We start from the raw sequence: 26,832 nt of genomic DNA, 5'->3' as shown, positions 1-26,832 counted from the left end.
AAGAATGAGGATATCAGGCCAACCACAGCTCTCAGTCAATGGGCCTTACTGTTCAGGAAGCAAAGATTAATACTCAGCAGTGCTTGCCAGGCAGAACAAATAAGACGTGCAGTCAATTCTGCAAATTGAGGAGACAGGTCTTGAAAAACTATCTGTTAACCTACAGCCTTAAAATTAGGACTCTTCCATAGTCCTGACAAAACTTAGAAATGTGAGATAACACATTTTGAAAAGAGCAGCAAGTAGAATGAGGGTAGGTGAGACACTTCGTATTGTCGTGCTTTGGCAAGACTGAAGTAGTGATTGACTTAATGTCAGAATAACTCGCTTGAGGATGTAAATGCATTTTAATTCTTAATTTAATTCTTTTAAATTGTAAATAGTTTAATTGGTAGTGTAAATGGTTCAATTATTTGCATTTGCTTACACTTACAGATTGGTTCTCACACACAAACTCTTCTCAGTCTAGCATTAAGAAGTAGTCTGTACTTTAAGTTGCCACGTGTTTACCATATATTTAGTGGTTTTCTCTAAAAATCACAAATTACACTTGTAGTTGGTGTTATAATAATATGGTCTCTTTTCAATTAACAGTTTTAAGCTATTAACATCTTTTAACAGTGCCAGAAAAACTGGTTTTTGAAGATAATTTGGTTTAGAACTGATGGTTAGCTTGTTAATAATAGTGAATTTTCAGCTTCATCAAACATAAGAAAACATTTCAGAATTCTAGAAAGAAGCTTTCCAAATTTATCCAGCAAATCGGAGGTTTTTAGGGGTAAAGTTAACAAGAAAATATGGCTTGCTATGGATCTTCCCCTTCAGATCTCTGGAAATTAAGGTGATTATACAGTGGCTTATGGAAGTGGTTTTTGTGGTTAAATCTCAAGTCAAGTTGATTTTACCACTGGCACTGACATATCCATGTCTACTCTGAAACACCAAGACAGATCTGTCAAAGTAGTCTGGCTGGGATCACTTCTGTGCAATGTGGAGGGCAAGGAATGCCCTTTCCAGGCCTCTCTCTGTCTCCTGGGTTGGCTCTTGCCTAGTGAGGAGGACTTGGGGTTTTTGACAGATCTTGTCTAACCTTACAGGTAGTTAGGAGTGACTATTCAACTTAGAAACTCACTCCATAAATCCAAAGAAGAGTTGCTGGGCATTGTCCCTTTTTCTTGTTCAGGGTAACTTCTTGGCAACAGTTGTTGTGCCTGTTGCAGCAACAGGAGCAGGAGGGGTGAACGTGACCTGCTGTAACACCCAGCCATTCTCTCTTGCCAGAGTGTAGTCTTCTCTGCCAAGCTGTGATGCACTGAGCTTTCTCTCTTGACACGAACATCATGTTTTCAATTTTATTGTAATGAACAGTGTCCTTTGTTAGCAACACAGGCTTTTTTTAAAAAAACTGTTGCTTGGCTGTTTTTTCTGGAGCTCATACATGTTTTCATCCATAACAATGTGAATATTTTTGATACAATTCTGTACGCAGACTTCTGTGTAATTTCGAAGATGTCAGTTTTGAAGATGTCTGTCAATGTTACGGTTTTACCTCTGTGCAAATATTCTGATGACACTGTGCCTTACTGTTTCTTGGAATATTTCAAAACTCCTTTTGTAAGATTTTTTTTTTTACAGTGCATTCTCTAGACATAACTGTAATCTAACTAATGGAAAATGGTTCAAAATTCTCCATAGGAATAGAATGACTCGTCAACCATCAATTGGCATCAGAATGGAGACTAGTCTGTGCGATCTGCTTGCTTGTAAAATTCCCTCATTGTATCCTCTGCTAATCTGATTATTAATGTTTCAGTTGATTGCTTTACCTTAAAACTGTTTTTCCTCAGCCAGCACTGATGTCTTTGCAATCTGTTATAATTTCACAGCCAGTCTGTCATCACTAAAAATACAGTTTGGTAGTACTATGTAATATAATTTTCCTTCCTTTATGTTCTTGAAGTAGTTTCCTACAGTAAATTTTATTAAAACAACATTGTACTATCAGTCTTTTCTTTCAGGTCTGGAGTTTCATTTGTACTGAACAATCAGGCAATTTTTTCATGTGTTGGATTTAATTTGCTGATGATATGGATGTTAAAGGTAGATGTATGCAATACAAATGCACTCTGGAATGTTCATATGGAAATATATTTATTAATATACAATTAGTTGCCTGTATAACATGGCTGTGGGCACATTCTGGATAATAACAAAGCTGATTAGAGTACTGGTTTTCAGCAAATTGATGGCATCTTGTTGACAGCAATTTATATAGCCCTTTCAGGTATTTTGGCATAAGGAGATACTGCACATTTTGATAGTGCTCCCTGATTATTTTAAAGACTAGGGAGCACATTATCCTGTGACTCTCTGGTTCCCAAGCGATGTAAAATAAAACTGCTTAAAAACTGTTCTGGTGGACTGCTTTGTCCAGGTGAATCTTGGAGAAGTAAAGATCTAGATTATATGGAATTTGTGTGGTTAAGTTTTCGAAAGCATTACTTGCATTTTAGTACTTTTCCATATAATCACCTAGCTGACTTAAGGCAATCTTAGGACTCATGAAGGAGTTGGAATTTTCTGATTGACTTTCAGCTGATTTCAAGGACAGCTCTTTTCTTTCCTTGTGTAATGGTACAGTTTGATAATTAATTTCCCCCCATTTTTTATTCCTTTGTGCTTGTTTTTTATTTAATCTCAAGTTTGTTGTGAGTTTCTTAATACTTCATTGTATTATTTCACACATTTTTAAATGACATGAGCTTCATGTATCATTCCCTTTTTCAGTCACAGCTGCTTTGTGCATTGTGATCAGTTTGCTGTGTAATAGAGCTGCTGAAACTGCACATGGTTAGTTGTGTGTGGTTCTGCATGCGCACTGTGCATGATGCTCACATGATGAGAGAAAATTTGGTTCCCTCCACTTCTTTTTGCTGGGAAACCCTCACTGCTTATGTCCTCTGTAGCTGGAGAATTGTCCTCTTTGGTGCATACAAGCTCCTCCATTGCCTAGGATGGAGCTGTGCTTCTTGGATACTTACATAGGGGTGAATGCAGAAAACAGATGCTTGCATGAGTGTTGCCAAATTTGATCAGGATATTGATTCAGTATAACAGCAAATACAGCTGCCAGAATTCTGTGCTCTGGACTATTTTATGAATTTGTTCCAGGTGGAAATTCACCTCTCTTCCTTCTCTCCTTCCTCCGATGGGAAACCAAACAGTGTGTTGGCTTGGCTGGGTCTTTCCTTGCTTGCCATTGGTACTTTGTTGGCTCTTTCCATATAGCTTTTGGCTGTCTCTCTAATTGGAACAATCTAAGTTTGCCAGGACTTTTATTGACACTGTACTGCCTGCTTTTGTAGTTGCTTGTTTTGTACTACTTTGTGCTAGGGAAAAGAGAGAGTTTATTTTGCTTTTGTGTTTGTGTGTGTGAAGTGAGTCTGGACATATTGCAGGACTGGAATGAGGAAATTATTCAGGTGTGGGGTTTTTCTCAGCTGTACTAATTCGTATGAGTGGATGCTATAGTTAGTCTCATTTTTACAAGGACTCATTATTATATTAGTCTTAGATACCTTGTGACATCCATTTTGGCAAGCTAATTGTATTGTAAGCCCTTAAATGTAGATGTCACCATATTTTTCTGGGATGTTGTATAACTTGTATTGCTACTGTACACACTTCTATGACATTTCTCTTTTAACTGCTGCTTATTTGTGACGCACTGTTAAGTTAGGGCTCAGTCCTGAAGATGTGATTCAGGGCCTTATTCAGAGTAATGTCTCCACTGTAGTCATAACTTGCAGTTCTTCATACCTGATAAGATTGTGTCCCTATAGTTGGCCACTGAGTGTATGGTGGTGGGCACTCGAGTAGATTTTTAGGAGAATCATAATTAGATAGCATTTCTAAAGAATTGAATACTATTTCGAATTCAGAGAGAAGTTGTATATGACTTAGAATCTGATAAGAATACAGAAACTGTATCGACTGTATGTACCATAAAAGCTTAGATGAGTAGATGTGCTCAAAATAGATTTTAATTCTACTTTGATGAATAGCATAAAAATGATTGCAGAGGTTTTGGGCTGTGGGCTTCTAGACAACTGAGCAAGCAAAACAGTCTTGGGCAGGAGAACAGTTGTCCGGGGTGTCTGGCTGGTTGTCAAAGAATTTGCACTGTTCATACTGTGATGGGCACTTGTGTTTGCATTGGACAGTTGGAATTGCTATACCAAAGCAAATATTAGTCAGAGTGCCTGCTGGTTGTGTAGGACCAGTTCAGTAAATCCCACTCCAGAGGCACTGGGAAATGGAGGTAGGTGGGACATGCATCTCATCAGCTCTTGCTGAATTATATTGTGGAAAAGTGCTACATTTTTTCCACAGAGCTTGCCTGATTGAGAAATACGTGGGTTTTTTCCCAATAAATGAAGTAGAAGAGTTACTGTTGAATTTAGTGCCCAGATAAAGTATTCAGGAGGCTAAGCACAACACTCTTCATCTTTTCTCTCTCCCTACTCCCTGCTGTGGATAAAGATACTTGAATGATAAAGTAAAGAGAAAAGATGGGAGAAAAACAGGCAGGATTGAAAAAGGAATGGGACTCAAATCCTTCACAGCAGCTAGCAGAGTAATGTTTTTGCCTGCAAGCCACAGCAGGTACAATAGAACTAAGTGAAAGAAATCAACAGTTTTCTATTTGAAAAGCACTCACTGGCAGAGTAATACATTTTGAAACAGCAGAATTAAATGGAAGAAAATCCTAAATTTACAGCCAGAAGAAATTTTGTATTTCTTTCCAGCAAGAGCCTAAATGTGGATCTGCCTTGAATAAAAATGTGGTGTTACTTTGACTTCCTATAATGTACTTTATCAGGCACTTGGAGTAGAAAGAATAAACCTAAAGAGTAAGAGCCCTAGAAGAGTTGTTTTTGTGATTTTGCTGGGGATCAAGCATGGGCAGACTGATTAATCCAAACTGTCATGTCTTGGCATAAATAATGTGTAATAATTACATTACATCAGTGAGTTTGCTGGTACTTTGGAGTGAGTGAGAGAATTTGAAATGTCTAAAATACAACTGAAACTGAAATTGTGTGTAATTGGTGCCATACAGTGAGTGAGTGAGAATATTACATAATCCCTGAGGCCAAGCTAATTTGCTAACAGATGGATTGTACATTCTAAGAACAGAAGTGCTAGGAAAAAGATGCATGTGCTTTGCTGTTAGCATGATAAATACAATAGATTCCAGTTTTTAGTGCAGAAGTCAAGCTTGGAAATTACCTCCCATTGTTGATACGAGTTTCTTGAAAGAAAGCTCAGTTCTTGTTGCTGCAGGATATCAGTGCTTGATAATTTCTCCATCAAAGGAGATAAGGGTTGCTTGGTTAGGCATTCCATAAATGCTTTTTTTTTGCCCAAGGCCAAAACCTATTAATTTTAACTTTATCTTGTCGGGGGGGGGGGGGGCGGGGGGGGGGGTATCACTTTCAGCTCAGGGTAAGGAGAATATTGGATTCAGTCCCTTGCTCCTGACTATTAAGATGACTTTGCAGATTGCGACTTAATTAACCCACAGAGAGGACAGAGATGTCAGATATACATAGGCAGACTGAAGGTGAAATTGTAGTGATCCCACTTCCTCCCGTGGGCTGTTTACATCTTTCTGGTATTTAAAGAGCTGGAGTGTTTCCTCAGGGGAGGACTGAGGTCAGGCCACAGTAGGTGTCTCTAAACCTCCTCTGTCAGGCATTGGCCGGGTGCTGTTGTGGAGCACGAGCGTGTCTGTGTGGCCTCTGGAGCAGCCCAGGGATGACCATGAGAGCCTGTTGTAGAAATGGGCATGAGCAGTCAAGAATGAGAGCACTGCCTGCCTACGCTCTGCCCCGTTTGGAACTCAGATTCTGAAGCCTGGGCTGGGTACTGTCTATTCCCCTTCACCATGCCTTGGGCCGAAAGAGCATTTATGGAATGCCTAACCAAATAAATGGCAAGCCAGACCTTTCAATAAGATAGGTAGCATTTTCTTACTGAGAAAGAATGTTTCTTATCTGCTGGTAGTACCATCCCATCTACTTATTGTGGGTGCAGTGTTGGGGTACATCTCTGCACCTCTAGCTGACCTTGGAAATTTATATGAAGGTGGGGATAAAGAGGGTTTGAGAGTTTACTGAGAGATTGTACTTGAATATTGTCATTTTCCTGTATTTGAAACAGTCATAAAGGCTTTCTTTGTTTTTAAAGAAGGAAAGCTGTAAACTCCTGCTTCTCCAAGAGGTTACATCAGGAAATCACCTTGACTCTCATGAAGGCCAGCAAGTGTTTAGAAGTTATTAGATAAAAAGCCACTGAATATCAGCTCTTTTCTGAACAGCTGAAGTGTTGAGGCTCAGGATTCTTTGGTACTGTTTCTGAAGGTTCTGGTTGTAAATGGCTCATCCTCTCTTTTGTCCTCTTTTGTGCTGGAAAAACGTGTCTCCTGTATGCTGTGCTCCAGTGTGTGTCTTTGTGTCCTTGTCACACACACTGATTGTATGTTTCTCAGTCGTGTACAGTAGAATACACAGTTTCTGGGCTGCTTCAGTGACTGTTTCCCTGCACTCTCTGTCTTGACAGTAGCAATTGTAGGCCAAGGCTGGAACTTACTTGAAACTCTGGAGCATGCACAGTATGACCGGGGTTTTTTCAGTGTTGTACTGCCCAATCCCTAACTTGTGTGTGTTGACCAGATGCCATGGTGATACTCAGGGCTTTAAATGTTGACTAGACATGGGCATCTTTTCATAAGAAGAGAAAGGATCATATCCTTGATACTGTCTCAGTCTCCTTGGCAATTTTGAGCCCCTGATCTTAAAAAGAAAACAAGCATTTCTGAGTAAACCAGTTATAAGTTCTTCTAAAAATATTTGCAAAACACACAATTTTATTTAATCCTAGTTTTTGGAAAAAAACAAAATTATTTTTGCTGTTTATTTTCTTTGAAAAGAAATGTTCAGCTTGTTTAAAGTCCCTGGCAAGGAACTTTTCAGTGTGGGTTGTTAAGTTTTGGCAGAGCTATAACCATCTAAAAGCAACAGGGATATTATTGGAAAGCATTTGAAAATATTAGCCATTACTATAGTTACCAGCTCTGCCTGTATTTCTTTCTTTGGGCATGAAATTGTATCAGTGCAAGTAGTCTCAAAGGTGGGTGCACCAAGGTGGAGAGGAAGTAAAGACGTAAGCCAAGTGTCAGTGAGCAGTGCAGGGTGAAGCACAGGTCACAGTGGTCCTTGGGTTCAGAGGAGATTCCCGAGGTATCAAGTTCCTGGGTGCTTCTGCTGTTGGGGCCATGCACCTCACAGCTCTTGGTAGCACAGTTCCAAGTGTAACACATAATTAAACCCCTGGAGGGGAAAAAAACCCCAAACACATGTTATTGAATTTCAAATTTATTAGAATTAAAGGAATTAATTAAAGTTGTCCCAGGAGATAATAGAGAACAGTGTATTCTGTGCTACCTGTTTTGTGAGCAACATCGTGGATAAAAAGAAATACACGCAGTTGAAAGAGAGGACTAATGAGTAAGTGTTTATTGCACAGATATATTCTGGCTATGTTAGCTGCTGTTTCAAGATCAGACATCTGTCCTTAAAATATTTTGCTGCTTGGAGGTTTTTTTCTTTACCTTGAAATAAAGCCAAGTTTTTCCTTCATAAAGGAGAGCACTTGAATAAACACAACCTTAGTATAAAGCCAGTTGGGACTAGTCTGTTGGCAAGGGCTAGAGTTCTTTTCACATAGGGAATTATTAGGAAGACAGTGAATCTAACTTCTCCCCTCTCAAGGGTCCCTCACATAGTCTCTATTCTTGACTGCTGTATTATTAAGCAGCATGGAACAGTCAGAAGTTTACAGGAATATTACACTGGGACACTTTTATATATTGTCTCTTATTTTTCAGAAAATACTAAATATTTCTTCATTTTGACTTTGAAATTGCAAAAGGTGCAAGTATTTGTTAACTATGGTATACCCATAGGGACATTTATTTACACATACCAAGCAGGTAAAACTTGTAAATCTGTTACAGAACAAAGACAGCTGAGAATTCTTGTGTGGCTTAGAAAGGTTTATGTATTCTGGGGAGCAGTGTTGGGATGCAGTGGTACTTAACTATGAATTGGATTCTGCAGAAGTTGGCACATACTTCTTTTCCTTACAAAATTGCTTCTAAGAGTTGCATTTTCTGTGTGTTAGACCAGGTCACAAGAATTGCAATGATAGTAATGTCTGAAATCAGTTAGTAACTTCCAGTTTCCTTTGTCCTCATTTATATAAAATGATTCTTCACTGAGACCTCTTGCTTTCCAAGTTTGGGGAGGTGAGGGAGTATATACATAATACAAAAACTCTACCCTTTTTGGTATCATGAGAAAAAGCACTTGGAAATAAAACCCCCAAGATTCAAGTAGACAAAATTAACTTCTGCATTTCAATTATCTTTTGTCATTCACCCAGTCAGAAATAAAACTTGCTACACAATCCCTTCTTATGTAATCAGTGAGACACAGAATGACAACTGTAGTATCTCTGTTTTTCAACCTTTATGTTTGAAATGTTTCAACCTTATGTTTGAAAAGAAAATGCTGTTGTCAAAATTCTTTTTCAAGTATTAGGAGAAACAATTTTTTTTTTAAATATTCTGATCTCTAATTCATCTTTGCTGAAAAAATCTGAACACTTGACCCATTTTTAGATGATTACTCAGAACTTTTTCCTTTTCCCTCTCCAGTATATCAGTCCAGGAAACAGAAATGCCTAAAAGACACAGAACCATGAATTCTCATCTTTTGGAGCTGGGGGAGTGTAAGGGCTGGAAGCTGACAGATGACAGATGTGCCTCAGAGTCCATTTCATCACATTAAGAACACAGCCAGTCCCCTCTGTCTCCCCCTGTATAACGTACATCCCTCTCTGGGAAGATAACCTGGCTCAGACTTTGATGCTTCTCTCTTATTTATTCTCTGATACAAACATGTGCAGACAAAACTGTAGTGGCCAAATAAATGGATGAGTTCCTTGTTTGAATGCCCTGTGTGGTCTGGATGCAGCTCCAGGAGCAGGCAGTGGCCGTGGTGCAGTTGTAGGTACTCGTAGTATGAACCCCGGTATGTAAAGTGTTTACAGGAACCATCATCAAATTAAACTTGTTTAAATCCTAGTGGCAAGATTTTTGTTCAAGTAGTAGTGAAGGTACAAATGGCAGAGCAAATACAAGGTGGCTATGTGGTGACTGTGGGCAACACAGAAAAAAGTAACATTCCTGAAGTCTGATCTTTGTTGCATATATATCCATTTTCTAGTCATCTAGGAGACGCTGTATTACATTCCTTGTAGCTGTTTTCCTGCTTTACAAGGGGGCATCTTTGTGTGTGAAATTCAGATGATATTTGACATAACAAAATTTAAACTCGGTTTTTTGTATTTGAACAGCTGTCAAGTCCACAGTAAGGAGATTCTCAGTAATTTTCAGATCCCCTTGATTTATCTAGCTCAGTTCTCTCACCCTTTCACTGACAACCAAAGGAAAGCCAAAGGATATAAAATTTGAGGTAGCATTTGTGATTGTCTTTGCTATAGCACAAAAACTGTTTGAAGAGCTTGTTGAATCTAACTGCAACTCTTTGAACTTTAGTGCTCTGGGGAAAGTTACATTGGCTATCTCAAAACCCAGGAAAGAATCCAAGTGTTGTGGTTGTGACTTTCACAAGGGATTCCAAAAGGGATGACGCTCTGGAGAAAAATTTCACCTTTTAAAACTGCTTGCAGTTTTCATATCTATTTTGACTTGTCAAGATGTCCAAAAAAAGAAGAAAAAAGATGTTGAGAAATAGTTCCAGTAAGACAGGGAAACAGTGTTTGAGATCAAGAACTCTTAAGTGATTTGAAGAAAGATAGTAGCAGAAGGAGTTGCCTTCTCTAAACATTTTAGAGCAAACAATATAGTAAAGAATGGTATGAGGGAAAGCAGTGGGCTGAACTCAGAAATGATTGGGTCAGTTGTGAAAGTGGTGCAATTGCATTTGTTTGCAAGCATACCAGAGTTTTGCTTAGCCTGCCAAATTTAACCAGACCTTTAATGAGTTCCATCCTGAGAAAACACTGTGAATGTGGTTGTGGCTCTATCTGCACAGAGCCTATAATGATATTTAAACCAAGACTGAACTTTTAAAAAATGTGCATTCCTAAAAAAACATCTTAAAAGCAATTAGCTTTTTAAAAACTATTAGATGTAATGGCCTCCTGCACAGGCACAAGATTAGAAAAGGAAGAGAATGAATCTGTTGAAATGAACATAATGACACAAACCAAAAGAAGTTAGGAATGAAGAAAGCAGTGAAAACCAGAGCAGGTTGTTCTGTCTGTGTTTCTGGGTGTGTGTATGTATAGATGGACAAACACAGGTGTGGCACGTGTGCATCTCAAACGTGTGGCCTCCCCAGCTCAGGTGGGACTGTTCAGAAGTATGGGAGGTGCAGTTAAGCCAACGAAGATGACAAGGGAATGGAATAACATATCAGGATTCCATAGGCTGAACATTTCAGTCTGAAAAAACAGTAACTTGGGTGAGAATGATTGAGTGAAGTGCATAAAACTTGAGAGTTCATGGAGAATGTGAAGAGGAAATGATTGTCATTGTCTGTCTCAGTACAAGATCTCCGAGTTAATGGCAGAAATTACCCAGTGCTATTCTCAAACGAAGATGATGTGGCATGTAGTGCAACTGACTGACATTGCAATTAGACCTGCTAAATTTCAGGAAGCTAAGCATATTCAATAAAGGACTACTAAATGATAGAAAGACATTATATTTGTCTGAGGAAGTCTTTGTGCCTCAAAGTAAAAATGCAGCCTTGAAACATATTCTGACAAAATAGCGTACATTTTTCCTGGCTTTGGGATCACTCTTATGCATCCATTGTTGATGCCTTTGAATAACGGACCTTTGATGTGACTTGCAAGGACTTCATGTTTCTGTGTTCTTGTAGTATAGTGGGAGAGTTTTGGTGATTGACTCTAATCATTCAAAGGGCCTGATCATTCCCTGCCTTGACATTCTTCTGAAGCTCTTCGTACTTGGGGTTTTTTTTGCTAACCTGAGTATCTTCACATTAGCTAGAAAATAGTAAGTGCCAGGAATTTCTAGTGCAAATCAAGGATGAAGTCATTATTGACACGATGGTGAAGTTGAACGTACTCTTCTGAGGAGGGCACTAGGCCCCATTTTTTTTCCTTATTTGTAAGCCAATCAAAATAGAGAAATGCATGCAATTTTCCATTACTCAGGGACCTTGTCACTGATGGTTTCCACATCTTCTCTCTGATTAACAGAAATAAAAAACACTTAAAGGACTGCAGCATTGAAATATGTCGAGATACTATTGCTTATACTTGACCATATGTCTTGATCCAGCAAGTATTAAGAAACTGCTAAAATACAGAAAAATGTTGAAAATTTTCAAAGGGAATTTGTTCTAGATCTTTAGTGATAGAAAAGTCAAATCACTGTGAATTCTGGTATTTTCATGTCTACTTTGAGATGTTTAAAAAATAAAGTAGCAGCTTTTAAAAATCCTTAGGTTTCAAAAATACCTCTTTTGTAATACAAGCTGCTAAATCTAACCTCTATGCAAGCCTCATGCAGTCATATACACAGGTAGCTGAGGAAGAAACTTGGAACATTCAGTGGCATTATCTAGAGAAAGACCATTCTTAAGTTTTGATTTTGTGTGAGAAACTGCTTCACTCTTGTCTGAATAGGTTTAGAAGCCTAGAAAAGGGATTTTGGTCTACAATTCTGAGTGGCAGGAAAATAAGCATCCTAAGAATTGAACTTTATCAAAGAGTAGAATAGACAAATTATAAAGAACCAAACTCCCTTGATTCTGGCTGCAAAAATGTCACTCAAAACATAAATTTCATTATTTGATAGTGTTTGAGCAGGAGAAACGATGTAAACTGATTAGTGCCATGTAAGAAGTCTATTAAAAAAAGTGAAAAGGAGGGCTTGTTTTTATCTAAAAACATGCTGTTCTATGTAACTATTATCTTTATATGAATCATACTCATTGTTATAGGAAGAGGGATAATTTTAGTTAAGTGTTTTTCCAGAATGTTATTTTGCCCATCTTCACACGAGCTCTACAAGTAGGGGTGGGGTGCTGGTGTTCTCTCGTTCCATGTCTGTCACCACAAACTCCCACTGTAAAAAGGAAACTTCTCTCTCTGCAAATAATTTCTCACAAGTAGGTGAAGATCATATAGTAGAGAAAACTTCCCACTGCAGTACAAACCAGATGTATTTAGAACAGTGTTTTATTGTGCTTCATAGACAGGGGTTTACTTGGGCAAAACTCCTTTAAACCAAGGAACAGTAAAACAGAGTGAAGAATGCGAGCCAAGGGAATCTACTTCATATCTTGGTTGCAAGATTATCAAGGAAGAGCTTGAACAGGTAATGGAGCACCTCCTGGAAGTACTGTTCCACATGAGAATAAATGTTTTTTTATTTTTTTAATCAGAAGGGATGTTTCTGAACAATCAGCATAGGACTTGGCACAAACCTTCCAGCAACACTGTGTTCAGAACCAAGCATTAGTTAAATCCAGTCCTTGCTGGCTGAAGAGCAAAGGATTATCTCTTTTAAGATAAATCTAAAAAGTCTGATAAATACTTAGGACCACATGAGATCCTGAAGAGAAGTGATCTGCAGCTGTGTGGAGTCTTCCACAAAGAAATTTTCACAGGTATTTGTTATATTCATAGGAAATGGGTGTTCCTGTTTCTGCCAGTTGTGATGCAGTCACACACTTGGAAGGAGCTTTATGTGCCATTACATCTTCTGCTCTTGTGGTCTTCTTCCTCTTGGATTTGCACATTTCCTCCCCCTACAGCATTGATGTACAGCCAGAAATCCAGATGCCTGAATATTAAATGGACTTTGTACTTAACTCCTGTCACAGGGCTAGGGTGCACTGCCTCCTTTCCTAAATTCTGGTCAACAGGAGTATGTAAAACTCCAGAATGTTTAGATTCCATGTTTTGCAGGGCATTTGCAAAACACTCCTCCCCTCTCCCCAACTATACGTTTTGAGGGCTATTATTTTCTATAGGACAGGCATAACTTTAGTATTTCAGTACTGCAAGCTCAAATAAAGTTTTGCAAGAATAAAACTAAAAAGTAGAAAACTTGAACCTGTAAGTTTGAAAGACTTCTTTGCAAGTATGCAGTTACAGCTGCATACAGTGAGAAGAGAAAGCATTTGTATTTGTGTAAATACATAAATTGTGTTTATTTGGGTGAGCCACCCCATGCTTCTTAAATGGGTGTTAATTGGGGTGATACTGTGTAGCTGTTCAGCATCAAGGATGGAGAAAATAGTGCTGAGGCTTCCACACAGGCTGTGCCATTGGAGTTGTCTCCTGCACTGTGGAGTGGCTGCTCTGCCACTTCTGATTTTTCAGAAGAAACAGATTGTATTTTTGCATCATTCAAATAGAAAAATGGACTGGCATCTTTTCCATCTCCTGTTCCTAAAGGGCAGGACAAAAACAGCATCAAAGAGGTCACCATGCCATAGAACTTCTCTTGAAACCATTAAATACTTGCTGTGGAAGCAGTGATTCATTGCTGTGTGGGAGAGGTGAGTGCTCAGGAGGCTGTTCTGAACATCAGTCATAACTGAAACTATTTGTGTTCTTCACTCTCTTCCTCCGGTTGGCTTCAAATGTTATTACTGTTTGTTTATGCTCTTTATGACATTCATGAACCAGGAAATAATAATGGTAGGTATTGTAAAAGCTCAGGAAAGAATTAAAATGCAGAATTTTGGGGTCAGCAGGGAGTCAGTGTGTGGTGTTGGGGAAACAGCTCTAACTTTGGTTAGGTTATATCGGGTTTTACACTTGTTCTCTGAAGTACCACTGTTTTGAAGGGAATTGTGGAAACCTTTCATTTAGTCCTGAAATGGGCATGGTACTACTTGCCAACAATTACACTGAAATATGATCAGGGTGGTGCTGACATGCATTAGCTTTAGCCACTTAGATAAGAGGTGTTTTAAAAAGACATAGAGTTAACATCAACTACATGAATTGTATTATTTTGTTTAACTGTTTCTTGTCATTGCCAACAAGGTCAGTTTAGGCTAGATTTGGAGAATCATTTCATGAATTTTCAGACTGCACTGTTACTGAATTCAGTACATCTGTATATCCAAGCCCTGTGCATTTTTGAAGGCTTTAGCCTTATCATCCACATCATAAATAAGCACTTCGTATACAAATTCTAGGAAAGAAGATACCCTTCTTAAAGAACTGTATTGTGTGGAGTTGGTATCTGACCTTAGATATTGAAATGGTTTTCTGCTTTTCTAGAGTTGTATAAATAGAAGCATAGAGTTTGCTTACTCTTGCTGAATCTGGGATATCAAGTAATCTGGCATATTTGCAGTGGATCAGTATATACAAGCAGATGTGAGTGCTTTGTTAATATGTGATTTAGGAGTATTTATTTCAGTTTAGATTTAGTCTGCTTTTGGACTAGAGCACCTTTACCATCCTTGCAGTTTTAAATTGTCTAAAGTGAAAAAGCAATTAGAGCATTTTAGAGGTGCATATATTATTTGAACCTGTTCTACCTCTTGAGCATTAAAACTTTCAGCATATGGAGCTTCTAGCTGCAAATTTAATGTTCAGATAACAAAAAATAATAGTCAAACTTTCAATCTGAGATACCTTTGGTGGTTTTTTTCTACCCCAGTATTTCCATTCTTAGTGAATATGAGCAATATGATTGGCTTGAAAGTACAGAAACTCAAAACTGAAGCCCCAGGACACTGGATGTGCTTGTGAGTGGTCTAGCAGCAGGTATGTATGGGAACACCCTGGCCCAGGATCCAGGCATGGTGGAACTACTCTCCTTGTGTAGGGTCATGTGCCCGTGGTTGGATTCAGTGCCCAGAGGCTCCTGGACATAGGTAAAACAGATTCCTCCTAACCCAGGCAGAAATGACAGCTGCTGATTGAACTGTAGGGGATCAAATGGGGACACGCCCACCAGCCCTGCACTCACCTTCTAGGTGTGTTTGCCAATGGAATGTACATACTAGGATAAAGCATCTTCATCTTCTTCACTCTTAAATGCTTCTAATACAGCCACTTCAAAACACTTGAGTAAACTCCTTTAATAAGCTCTCTGTAGAGTGGGGTCTCAATGCTGAATAGCTCTCTTGACTTTGATGGGTGACAGCCAGCAGTGGTCTGTTTGTATTTCAGGTCTTTGTTGCTGCAGCATTGCTGGAGGTTTAGGTAGATTTCATAGACCTTACACTGGGTTTGTGTATGGGAAAGCTACAAGTCCCATTTATGGTATCTTTCCTTAAAACAACAGGTGAGAAGTTGTTTTCCTATTTGGCAGAGGTGTCAGTGTTAGATGCATACTTTAGATTGTTTAATCCTTTTTTATTAGCTGTTACTAGTTGATATCTCTAAGACCATCTTTTCACATGATTACTTTTCCTGGATAGCTTCACTTGTTCCATTGTAACAAGAATAAAACCTTTTTTCTCTCAGGTAATTTTCTAGCCAGTAGGAAACTATTGAATAGCTTAGTGAAAGAGTCTTTATTTGTCTTCATGTGAGTAGCTTTTTTTCACTAAACTGGTGCATATTTACATGCTATAAATGTAATTTGAATTCTTCAGGCTATCAAAAATGAATAGCTTGCTGCTTCTTACTGTCTGAAACTTATCTGGCTAAGTGAAGTTCAGCATAAAGCACAAATACGTAATGAAACCAGCTATTGTGCAGGTAAGAAAGTCTGTGATTAATTAAGTGGACTACATCTGGATGTGACCACAATCTAATTGTGAGGGGCTGTAAATAGCATCAAAGATTTGTGAGCGTTAGGTCTGTGGACAGCAGGAAATATTTGAAAGCTAAAGCAGGATCAAATGTTTGGGTAAAAATTATGGTTATAGCTAACCACAAATCAAGTGAGAGCCATTAGAATGTTGTTTGTTATCCTGTGGTTGAATGTAAATTCTCAACATTGCTCCTTTGATTTGTAGAGCAAATGAGGGCTAGGCTGCAACCTTGAAGACATGTGAGACACTGAAGTGAGACAAGCAGGCTCTGCTGGCTTTGTTGTGCTCTGCCTTTGGAGGTTTTCTGAATGTACCTCTTGCTCGAGTATAGCCATGGCTTCTCACTGTGTTGAGTTGGTTTCCACTGAAGAACATCCACCACTGAACCTAGCACTGATGTCTGTACAGTGAAGTGCTTCAAACACAGGCTGTGTGCTGGCATTCCCCTTCTGTTCTATTGAAATGGCACGTACTGGCTATTACCCTCTAGCAGTCATAACATCTTCACTAGTGTCTTATTTAATATTCTTCACAGACAGAGAGCAATCAAGGGAATTACGTTTATCTAATTGTAGGAGTTAAATCTCTAAGATCATATATGAAAGTCAAAGATTTTAACAGTGGCCAGAGAAAGGTAGTAGTATTATGCTCAGCTTCTTCACACATTGGGGAGAGAGCCATCCAGCCAATCTCTAGGCAGACTCTTAGACTTTGGAGGGAAAAACCAGAAAAACTAGTGTCCTTCCTAGTGGAGAGGAGAGAGATTTATCAAAGGCAAGAAATAAAAGTTGGGGTGAAAATATCAGAAACTGACTGACTGGGAAAGGACTCTTAAGTCCACTAATGCAAACTGTAATTCCAAAAGATGAGGAGCCAGAGCTTTCAGATGCCAAAGCAATGTGTGCTTCCTTGTTCCTAATCTGCTGTTCCTTCTGCCTGGAGGCAAAGGATTACATGAGCAGCATGTCTGTGAGTTGCCTGCTTACCTGATTGTCAGCTTTCCCAGTCTGAATTTCTCCAGTGTGGCTTTAACAATACTGAGGGAGACTCTGAAGGCCTCGTTAAAGTCAAGGCACAGAACATTCCTTCCTCTCCATTCATGTGCTGAACTTGTCATTGAAAATAGCTTGTTCAGGCACAGCTTGACCTTGGTATATCCATGATGGTTGATCCCAGTCTTCTTTTTCATTTTTTTTTTGTCCTTCCTACGTTTGGAAATAACTCCCATGAGGAATGGCTCTGCAGTCTTTCTGAGGGCTGTTAGGGTGACCACCCTGCAACTGAGCCTCAGGTTATCCTTGCCCTTAATGAAGATAGATGTGGCAGTTGCATTTTAGGCATCACCCCCAATCACCATGGTCCCAAAGATTTGTGTACATAAAATTTTCTCAGGTGCTTCCTGACTTGGTCTTTCTCATTTCCACGGACTCAGTGGGAGTGATTTAGTTTTACAGAAAAATTCACGTGAATGGGGAAAAAAACCCCCATACTTCTGTTTGACACACTTAAATCCAAAAGTCTTTTAAATTTGTTAGTAAATTTTGCATTGTGAAGACTGTGGAATTGATATAATTCGGCCCTGTGAAATCCATAAAGAGGCTGACTTCTGTGACTTGGCAAAATTCCAGTTGATGTCAACTTTGAAGTCAATGAGGGTTTCTTTGGAGGAGAGACATCAGGATTTGGATTAAAATATTTATTTATGATTGATAAATGAAGTCCACCTGGTCACCAGACAAGGAGAGCATATGATACAAGAAGAAACAGTTTGAGATTTCTTTTTCATTTCAGTTTAGTAGAACAATTTTATTTCATTCCAAAGCAAAATAAATCCTTGGATTGACTGATAAATTTTAAAGAATGTATTACTGGTAACAGTGTAGCAGTTGTTACTCATGTGGTAAAGGCTAATTTGAAAAGAAGTGCAATATAAACTTTGTGTTTAGAGGTAAGAAATTAAATTTTTTATTGTTTTGCAGAGACCTACATTTTGATTTCACAAGGATTGTAAGTGCCACCTTGTGGACATCATTATTCTTATTATGTATCTCATTATGGGACACAGTGGTGAAGTAGAATAATGAAATTTAGTTTTAAAATCTGTGACAGAAATTAGTTATGTTTTCTTTGAGGATTGGGAGGTTTTGATTGATTTTCCAGTATTGCTATTGATGTGCCGAAGTTGAAGAACACACTACTGCTGGCTTCAATGACTGTAAATAAAGCCAAACTTTAGTTGTCTTACTGTGAAGTCCTAGTACTTTATGATTTTTGTAGTTTCTTGCTGGAATTCCTTTGTTGATCACTCTCACATCTTTCTCCTGAGTAAGCCATCAATGGAATACCATAGGAGTGAAGCCCCAGATGTCTGGTATTCCGAGAAGCTCACTATGTTGTAACCCCCAGTGTCCTTGTGTAAAAGTGGCTGGATAAAATGGTTCATGCAATGTCATGAAGTAGCCTATGTAATTTTTGGGGGGTGTGTGGGTTGCAGGGGTTTATTTCTTGTACATCCTGGTGCTTGGTAGATCAGTTGTGCCGTGTTTTTAAAGGGTTTAGGGGAATGTCTTGTCTCCAGTGCATAAGTACAATGATGCCTGTTAACAGCAAGCCCTGAGTTGGGCATTTCTATGCTTTTCACAAATAAAACCAAATTTTATTCTGAGGAGTACAGAGTTCCAAATTATATGCAGCTGATTTTCTGCTCGTTAATAACTTAAAGGTATTGTCATGAGATTCAAGGTATGTTAAATATCTGCTGCTTATCTTAAAGCTGTCTCCTAAGGATCTGAAGCTTCCTCACTAGCCAAGTCAAATTCAAGCCTGTACTCCAGAAGGAAATCGAGTGTGGTTTGTCTGTATGCTGCTTAGCTGCCAGCCAGCCACAAATTCCTACTTATCTCCTGGCTATACTTAGGCCATAACCAGTATCAAAATTCCGGGACATCAAATCTCTTCCTTGGCTTGCTGTTGAAATGTTTTCTATGTTGTTACGAAATAGAAGCTGATTTATCTCACATAAGTTGTTCTTTAAACTGTTAGAAGAAATAGACAGCAGTGTTGTTTTTGCAAAAACACAGTTATATCCCTGGTCATCCAGGATTCCATTTGCATCTCAGCTTAGGGAAGCTGTTTAAGGATTGTACAAATCAAGATCAGGTTGGCTGTGGCTTGGAGCAACCTGGTCTAGTGGAAAGTGTCCCTGCCCATGGCAGAGGGGCTGGAACTGGATCATCTTCAAGGTACCCTTCCAACCCAATGATTCTAGGAAATTATTTTGTTTTAAACTATCCTGTCCAGGTGTGTGTTACTGAGTGGGTTGAAGATTTTCTACTCGATGAACAGGTGGATTTCTTCTGTAAGTGTCTAGATGCAGTATAAAGATTTCTCAGACACCTCTTTTGGTGAGAATAGGCTGAGTAGTCAGTTTTAGAGGAAATTAGGGCAGGACTATAGATTAAGTAGTTCTGCTCTTATAAAAAGCCTGTTTTGAATCATCAAAAAATCATAGCTGTCCACCTCTTTTCTGAGCAGCAGCTGTGTGAACTATGTGGTTCAGAGGCTCTTTTCTTTCAGCTGAGGAGTGTGCAATCAGCACAATCAATTACTACTGCTCATGGTGTGTTCTTGGGTTTTGGCTGGCAGGATGTAAAAACCTGTTGGCTAACTCAAAAACACTGAGTCTGCGAGTGCTTTGGTTTTTGTTGCCTTTTTCCATACAGAAGACATTGCTGAAATGCTAATTCACAAAATCCTTTCAGGATTGATTATTCTGTGAAAGTGATACCATTCTCAGTTGTTATGTCCAAAGGCTGCAGTTGTAAGATCTTGGAAAAAGAAATCTTACTTTATTTTGCAGAGCATTGGCTGTGACGACTATCTGGGTTCTGACAAGGTGATTGACAAGTGTGGAATATGTGGAGGGGACAACACTGCTTGCAAGGTTGTGTCTGGAGTTTTCAAACACACGCTAACAAATCTTGGCTACCACAAGATAGTGGAAATTCCTGAAGGAGCTACTAAAATCAACATTACTGAGATGTCAAAGAGCAACAACTATTTGGGTAAGTTGCATCTCAGTGAATGAAGAATGCTTTGTGTGCTAGTGCAACGGGGTGGAGGTTATGCCAGGAAAGGTCTTCTGAGCAGGGTGAAATCGATGTCAAGAAGAAGAGAGGAAAGAGAAAAAATCATTAAACAGGTGTTTTGATCAGAGCTAACTGGCTGTTTATAATTCTAGATTGATTTTGCATGATGAACATTGTAGACCTGTTACAATCTATTTCCCTCTCTGACTTGGCTTTAGTGTCTCCTATTAGTTGGTTCCGCTGTGATGTTTCCTTTTCCTGCGTCATTAACCTCCTCTGATCAGTCAAAAATCCAGCCAAGCGGATACTTGTTAATATAAAAGACTGCTTGAGGAGAAAAGAACATCTTCTGATTGCCAAAAAGTTTCAGTTCTTTTAAAGTGAAAGTATATAAAAATTTTATTAAGATAATTTGATATTGAAGACGTATTCACGGAATCCAAGGTCATTTTTACAGTTGTTTATTCTGAAGCAGGTCCTTAATTCAAAACCATGGAGGATCTTGGAATATTTATAGTAACACGACATCTTAAGGTATGCTTCTAGCTATGTATAGTGGGTTGCAAATTAGGGAATATGTGGAATTTATACCAGATCTACATCAGTCTTGAGTGCATTTCTGAACTGTGGCATTCCCCACTGTAACCTGTCGTGTTCCCAGGTTACTAAGCCCTTAGTTTGTCTACATTTTGTGCATGTTTTGTAGGCAATTCTCAAGAGTGGACTGGAGAGAGAAGAGTTAGTTATGATTTACAAAATCTGCCTCTCACCTTTCTCTTCACCTGTTAGACCATCCTTAGATTGGAGCTGCCTGAAGCCATCCTTGCTAGCTTGGTGTGGTTATTGCTAGAGCTATGTAGCTGTACTGGAAGTTCCAAGCCGCAGTCCTCTTGTTGGACAGCTGCTTTATCTCCCTTCTGGTGGGTAAAGCATCTCAGCTGCTGCTCAGGTACAGGAAAGGAAGGTGCTCATTGTGGAATTGCTTCTACCCTCTTTCTACTTTCTTCCCCTTAATTCCTGCTGGAGCTGCAATGAGTTCTACAGAAACATTGCCTGTAGATAGGAGTTTTTATGGGGAACAGTCTGAACTGGGAAAGCGAGTTCCATAATTTTACCAAAAAGTTACCTCAAAATTGAACAAATAAACTACCCATAGTCTGAGAAAGCCAAATGTTCTGGACCTCTTGTCTGGGTGGTCTTCTCAGTTCTAATTTGTCCTGGTTTCACCCAAAGGAGGTTTTTGATACATTATATACCAATATTCACCAGCATTCATTTTTTCATGAGAACTGTTTGTATAGCATCTGTCAACACAAACTTAATTGATGATGAACTAAACCAATAATTCTGTCTAAAGAATTTCCATGGATACTTGTACATTTGGTAGAAAATGGGTGAGAATGTAGTTTACTTGGCAGTACAGTGAAAGTAGTCACATTAGTAATATATAAAATCATGGAGTTGAATGTAATTTTTCTGTCAGATTTATGTGCCAGCACCTGAAAACAGCTGGCAGAAAAATTCCCTTAAGTATATTAAAATGTACTGAGCCACTTGAACATTTTTGTGATGGGCAGGACAGAAAGAGAGTAACATTTTTGATTAAAAATAACCAGGCTGTTGGCATGTATGGGAAAGTGACAGAGTTTTTCTTTCCCAAGCTACTCCTTAACTCCTTATCCCCTGAGCTCTTGGTTTATGCTATCATCTTTTCTTTCTTTATTTCTTTCTTTCTTTTTTTTATCCATTTCATATGTTTTACTTTCAACTGCTGGTATGGATTTAGTCTGCTAAATGTGCCGGCTCCCTCCCATGTTAGGAATTCTTGAGGATGTAATTCCAGCCTAGAAGGACTCCAAGCCACTCCGCTCACATTGTTACACAATAAACTTGGTTTATTGAGGCAGGTGAGTTACACCAGGACAGAAAAGAACATGTTCAAGCAGATCAGAAGGCTGAAACTAAGAGAAAGGTTTATCAAACAACTTACTGGACAAGTGGAATGGTAAATGTGAGGATGGTGTTTTGGCATATTGGTGGTCACAGACTTCTCACTGATAAAATAGAATTTAGAATTTAGACGTTTTTATAGTGCACATAACACTGGTGGAGCTGGGAAGCTTGAAAACCCAGATCTGCCATTTACTGTAATGTTAATATATTAATGGTAATAAGCAGAAGTCTCAAACTTTAAAAATAATAATAAAAAAAATTAAAATTATCCTTATGCTGCAGCAGCAATGAGAAAAATAACCCAGCAGCCATTCCTTTAAGGATATAGTTGAGTGCTTTGCAAAACTGAATTTTCAATACCCTGTTCTGTCATAATCCAATTGTAGCAATCAGAGCTGCTTGCAAGCAACATTCTTTTTTTTTCAAGGACTGTAAGTTGATTGCTTTTGGTTTTCCTTTCACTTTGTACATTTTGCAGTTTCTTCAATGCAAAATCAGAAGTCAGCTCAAGGTTACTAAGTTTTTTTTGGGGGGGGGGAGATGACAGCAGACGTTCCTAGGAGTCAGTTATCATGCTTTTCTCTGTTTAGGAGATTGTCTTGAGTTCCACATGGTTTCATTAAGCAGTTTTCATCAAGCTCCACACTTTCATGAAAAGTACTAAGCAAGTGAGCAATCAGGAAGGTTTTCACAAGGAGGTATTTCTTTAAGATCAGGAGCTGCTGGTTAAAAGCAGGCAAGAGTATGAGTTTCAAACTCAGCTAAAAGTCGTCCAAACATTTGAAAGCTTCTCCATAATGCTTTTGTGAACTGTTTTGTTGTAGTCTATTGCTCATTTTTGTGTCGTCTGTAACCCTCATAAAAAGCACAGTTCTAATGTTTCTGCTGAATATGATTCAGCTTGCTGAGGTTTGCTCATTTTGAGGACTGCAGTTTTTGTTTTTGCACACAAGCTGGGGTGATTTCAGAAATAAATTTTTTAATTCTTGCCATTCAAAACCAATAAACTTCCGTTAAAAAGAGAAAGCATGACAGTGGTATATAAAACTTTAAAGTGTTTCTGGAATCTTACCTGGGTAGTCAGAATATGCAGATTAAAGATGGGCTGTTTGGTTGTTCAGCTGGTTGTTCATGGGACTTCGTAATTAACTTTTCACAAAATCCCAGTTTGGAATGAATTGAATTTCATACAGCACAAATGTAGTATTTTCTTCTCCCCCACCCAAGGGTTCCAATTCCTGTTAGGCTTTTCATTTCTTGTACATCTTTACTGTAGGAAGAGTGTCTATGTGATGAAGGAAAATATTTTAGCAGTCAAATTGAGAATGGGCTGCAACATTAACTAGTGTTTCTCAGTGAGCCAAAACGGACTAACTCTAATAGAGCCAAAAGGTGTATCTGAAATTCCCCAGGAAACATCTCATGCTGGTTTTCTAGTGTGTGTTTGTTGGGAAAGAAAGCAGTTCAGTTTTGGAGTGGTATATAATAGCTATTCATAACTATTAATGATGTATTCATCAGTCTGTATATTTACTCTAGTATTTTTTTACAGTTAAGAGCAAAAGCTATGTATTACCAATTCTGTAAAGTGTAGAGAAGGCTAGAGGCTGTACAGCCCTGAGCTGTGTCAGAATGACTTCTCAAAGTAGTTTTCAGCAGTATTTTCTTACTGGCTCATGTGTAACAGAACCTTTTGGTAACAACTGCTGACCTTGGACAGACCTTCCCATTGGCAAAGCCCTTCTGTCACATGCTAGTCTTGTACAGCAAAGAGACAAAGACATACTTTTTATCCCACTGGTAATCATCAGCTGGACAGTTCTCATACACTGACATGGGAAACTTGCCATTGAATTAAGTAGGACCATGATACCTTCAGTGGGACCAGTATGTTACAGCACTTGTGCTGCAAAACATGTGGGCTGGAGTGTGAATACTTCTGCATCTTTGGGCTTGGGATTTGAGATAATGGCAAAATTTAAAGCCAAATAACACAAATCTGAAGTGATTATTTGGAAGGTGCTTTTTTTGCATGTTGTGTCTTGAGAACCTAATTGAAAGAAGCTGGTTGCTACCCATATCCATAGCCTCAACAGCAATGCAGTCTGTTAGGAACGAGGTGTCAGTAGTTCAAATTAAAGTTTAGCTTAATACAGGATTGAAAGATACAGTGCTTGAAAATGTGTTAGTTTCGAAATACACTGTATAATGAACTTTAATTGCGATAATCTGGTAATGTTTGTATCTCAAGGAACAGTTTGTTTCTGGGGCAGTTGTCCAAGTGTGGAGTCGTGTGGGTTTGGGATTCAGTCCAGGAAAAGGTACCAGACACGCTGCCTGCCATCACTGACTTTAGGGGATTCTGAGGTGTCCTATCTAAGGGAAGGTAGATACTTCCAAGTTTGGGCAAGTCTCCTAACATTTTGTTTCTTACCTGTACGCTGTTTGCTCCAAAGACGTTTGTTTCATAGTGAATTTATTTCACTGCTAATTGTAAAGCTCATTACAGTTCCTTCAGGGAATGTATTATGTATTTCAGTTTTGTTTTTCGTGGAGTTAAGTAATTTCAGCCACTAAATGAGATAGAGACATCTTTGGATTGAATCAATTTTCTCTGCTTTCTGTAAGATGATACTCTGCTATTTCTAGCATCGTCTATTAGCACATGCCAGTATACACAATTTATGATTAAAATAAAAGTTGCAGATTAATATTCTTTAAACAAAAGTCCAAGGGATGTTAATAGCACTCTTGTGAATACTGGTGTGCCTGAACATGAATATGGTTTTAAGGAATTTGTCGTATGAAAACAACAGGGCCTGATACTAATGGTGCTGTGGAAAGGTGCTCAGAAAACCATTTTTATTCTGTATTCCCTGCAGCAGATAACATTCAAACAGTACATCTCATGATGAAAGATTGTTAGCAGCTCTTGAACTTAAAATAACATTTTGAAATCACTTTAGAGATTCAAATTTACAGCAAATAAAGGCGTTAGATTAGAACACTGGCAGGGAATTTCGAAGACAAACATTGCTAGAGGCACTGCTGTGATCATGTGAAGAGCTTTATAATATAGATATACTCATTGATTTCCTTCATGTGGGGCTTATTAGATCAATGAATATACTTCAAAATATACTTTCTTAAATTGCTGTTAGTGATTTTTGTATTTTTTCCACAAGATTAAAGGTTTCTGTGCAGAAAAAGCTGCAATGAATGCTATATAGTAATATGGAGGAGAGGTTGCACATTGGAATTTTCAGGACTTGGAATCAACTTTATACAAGGGATCTGCTTATAATAAACTTCTCTTCCAGTGCCTCAGTGTGCCTTGGGCTCGGTGGCTCTCCCACTGCACGAGAATTGTCAGTGCTCCATTGATAGTTCTTACATTTCTGTTCAAAACCATAATCTGCAATTTCTCATTTGAGTTTATGGAATGCTGTAACCCAAAGCTATGCTATTATATATGTTTATTGTGATGGACTTGTGAGACCCCCCCCCCCCAAGGACTTGAACATTGTATTAATCATTGAGTGCATCCCTATATGTGTCAGTGCATTAGAGCTGGAAGGTCTCTCTTGCATATGCAGCTTCCTGAATGCATTACTTAAAAAAAAAAAAAGTAATTACAATATCTGGACAAGAGTAACTATTTTTTTACCTTTTGTTGTTTGTACTCTTGACTGTTCTCTGCTGGAGTTAAACAACAAAGATATTTCCTAGTACAGCTGACAATGTGCTCCAAACTGTGGAGAAAAGATTTAAGGAATCACTTCTTAAATAAACTGAAATTAGACACAGCAAGTTCAAACCATAAGGAAACTTCAGAGTAAATTATTAGTGTTTGAAGAGGCAATTACAATCAGTGTGTAAACTCAAGCAGAACATTTTGAATAATGTTCCTAAGAAATGCTTTTTGTGATTAGGTATCCTAGTGAAACTGTTGTGTCCTTGTTTCCTGAATGCTGAACTGGAGAGTCAGGAAATACTATACAGGAAGAGGAATAACTTGGGGGGGTTTTGGAAAATGTTTGCACATCAAGCATTCCTATGAAGGCACGGAACTGGCAATATAAATTGATAACTCCTGGTTATTGGCTCCTGCCATATCACTTTGTCTTCACTCAGTCTTGTCCTTCAGTGCTTCAGATTCTGTATTTGGTCAAATATTTTCTGACTACACCTGTTGGCCATTAATAGACACTTAAAAAATTTTGGGGCACCTCAAAAGTTTCAATTCAATGTCAGTTTTGGAAGAGACCTGATGAGCAGAGAAGATTCTGACTTTTTCCACTTAATTCAGTTTAGTTAGCTAGCATTGCTGGTTATACATACATTGATTCTCTGAATTAATAATGATTTTAATTAATTGCTTTCTGGGCGGCCATGCTTTCATTGAAAATCAACACAGGTCTCCTAAGAGACTTGTCTTTCTCACCAGGGATTTAAAACAGCCCCAATACTGAAGTGTCTGATGCTGACCTATCCAGGAAAGTGCTTTTCCATGACTGTTGTTTTACACACAGAAGCCCAGGATCTCATAAGACAAACATGCATGTTTTAGCAACTACCCAGTTCAGTGCCTGTGACCTAGTATTACGCTAATTGCTGACAGATTCCCTTCAGGATTTATGTTTAGACTGGGTATGCTGGCCTGACAAATTGAGTAGGTTGCATTTCCTTGAGCTGAAAAGTGTGGTATTGTGGTTAGTTGGTTATAGCTAAATGTGTTTAAATGGTGGATTTTGATCATTTCATGGTCTTCCTCTGCAAACTGCAGTTTCAGTATGTGTGGGGCCTACAGCTTGCTCTGCCATTAAGTGGTGTTAATTACCTTTACCATAGCCAGTCTGGCTACCACATCTGTT

At 38.6% G+C, this 26,832-nt stretch overlaps 1 protein-coding gene across 3 annotated transcripts in view; it reads left to right on the top strand.

Moving 5' to 3' along the window:
* THSD4 (thrombospondin type 1 domain containing 4) overlaps nt 1-26,832 on the top strand; it is a 244,065-nt gene that overhangs the window by 167,513 nt on the left and 49,720 nt on the right. For all 3 annotated transcript variants that reach the window (XM_082290825.1, XM_082290826.1, XM_082290827.1), the window contains one exon: nt 19,777-19,981. In XM_082290825.1, the coding sequence (XP_082146951.1) occupies nt 19,777-19,981 (205 nt within the window). The remainder of the gene's footprint in view (nt 1-19,776; nt 19,982-26,832) is intronic.

The sequence above is a fragment of the Coloeus monedula genome, assembly GCF_965178545.1.
Source record: "Coloeus monedula genome assembly, chromosome: 14".
In the NCBI taxonomy this organism is placed as follows: Eukaryota; Metazoa; Chordata; class Aves; order Passeriformes; family Corvidae; genus Coloeus; species Coloeus monedula.
Note: the sequence above shows the minus strand (reverse complement) of the source record. Positions and strands in the feature narration are given on the sequence as shown.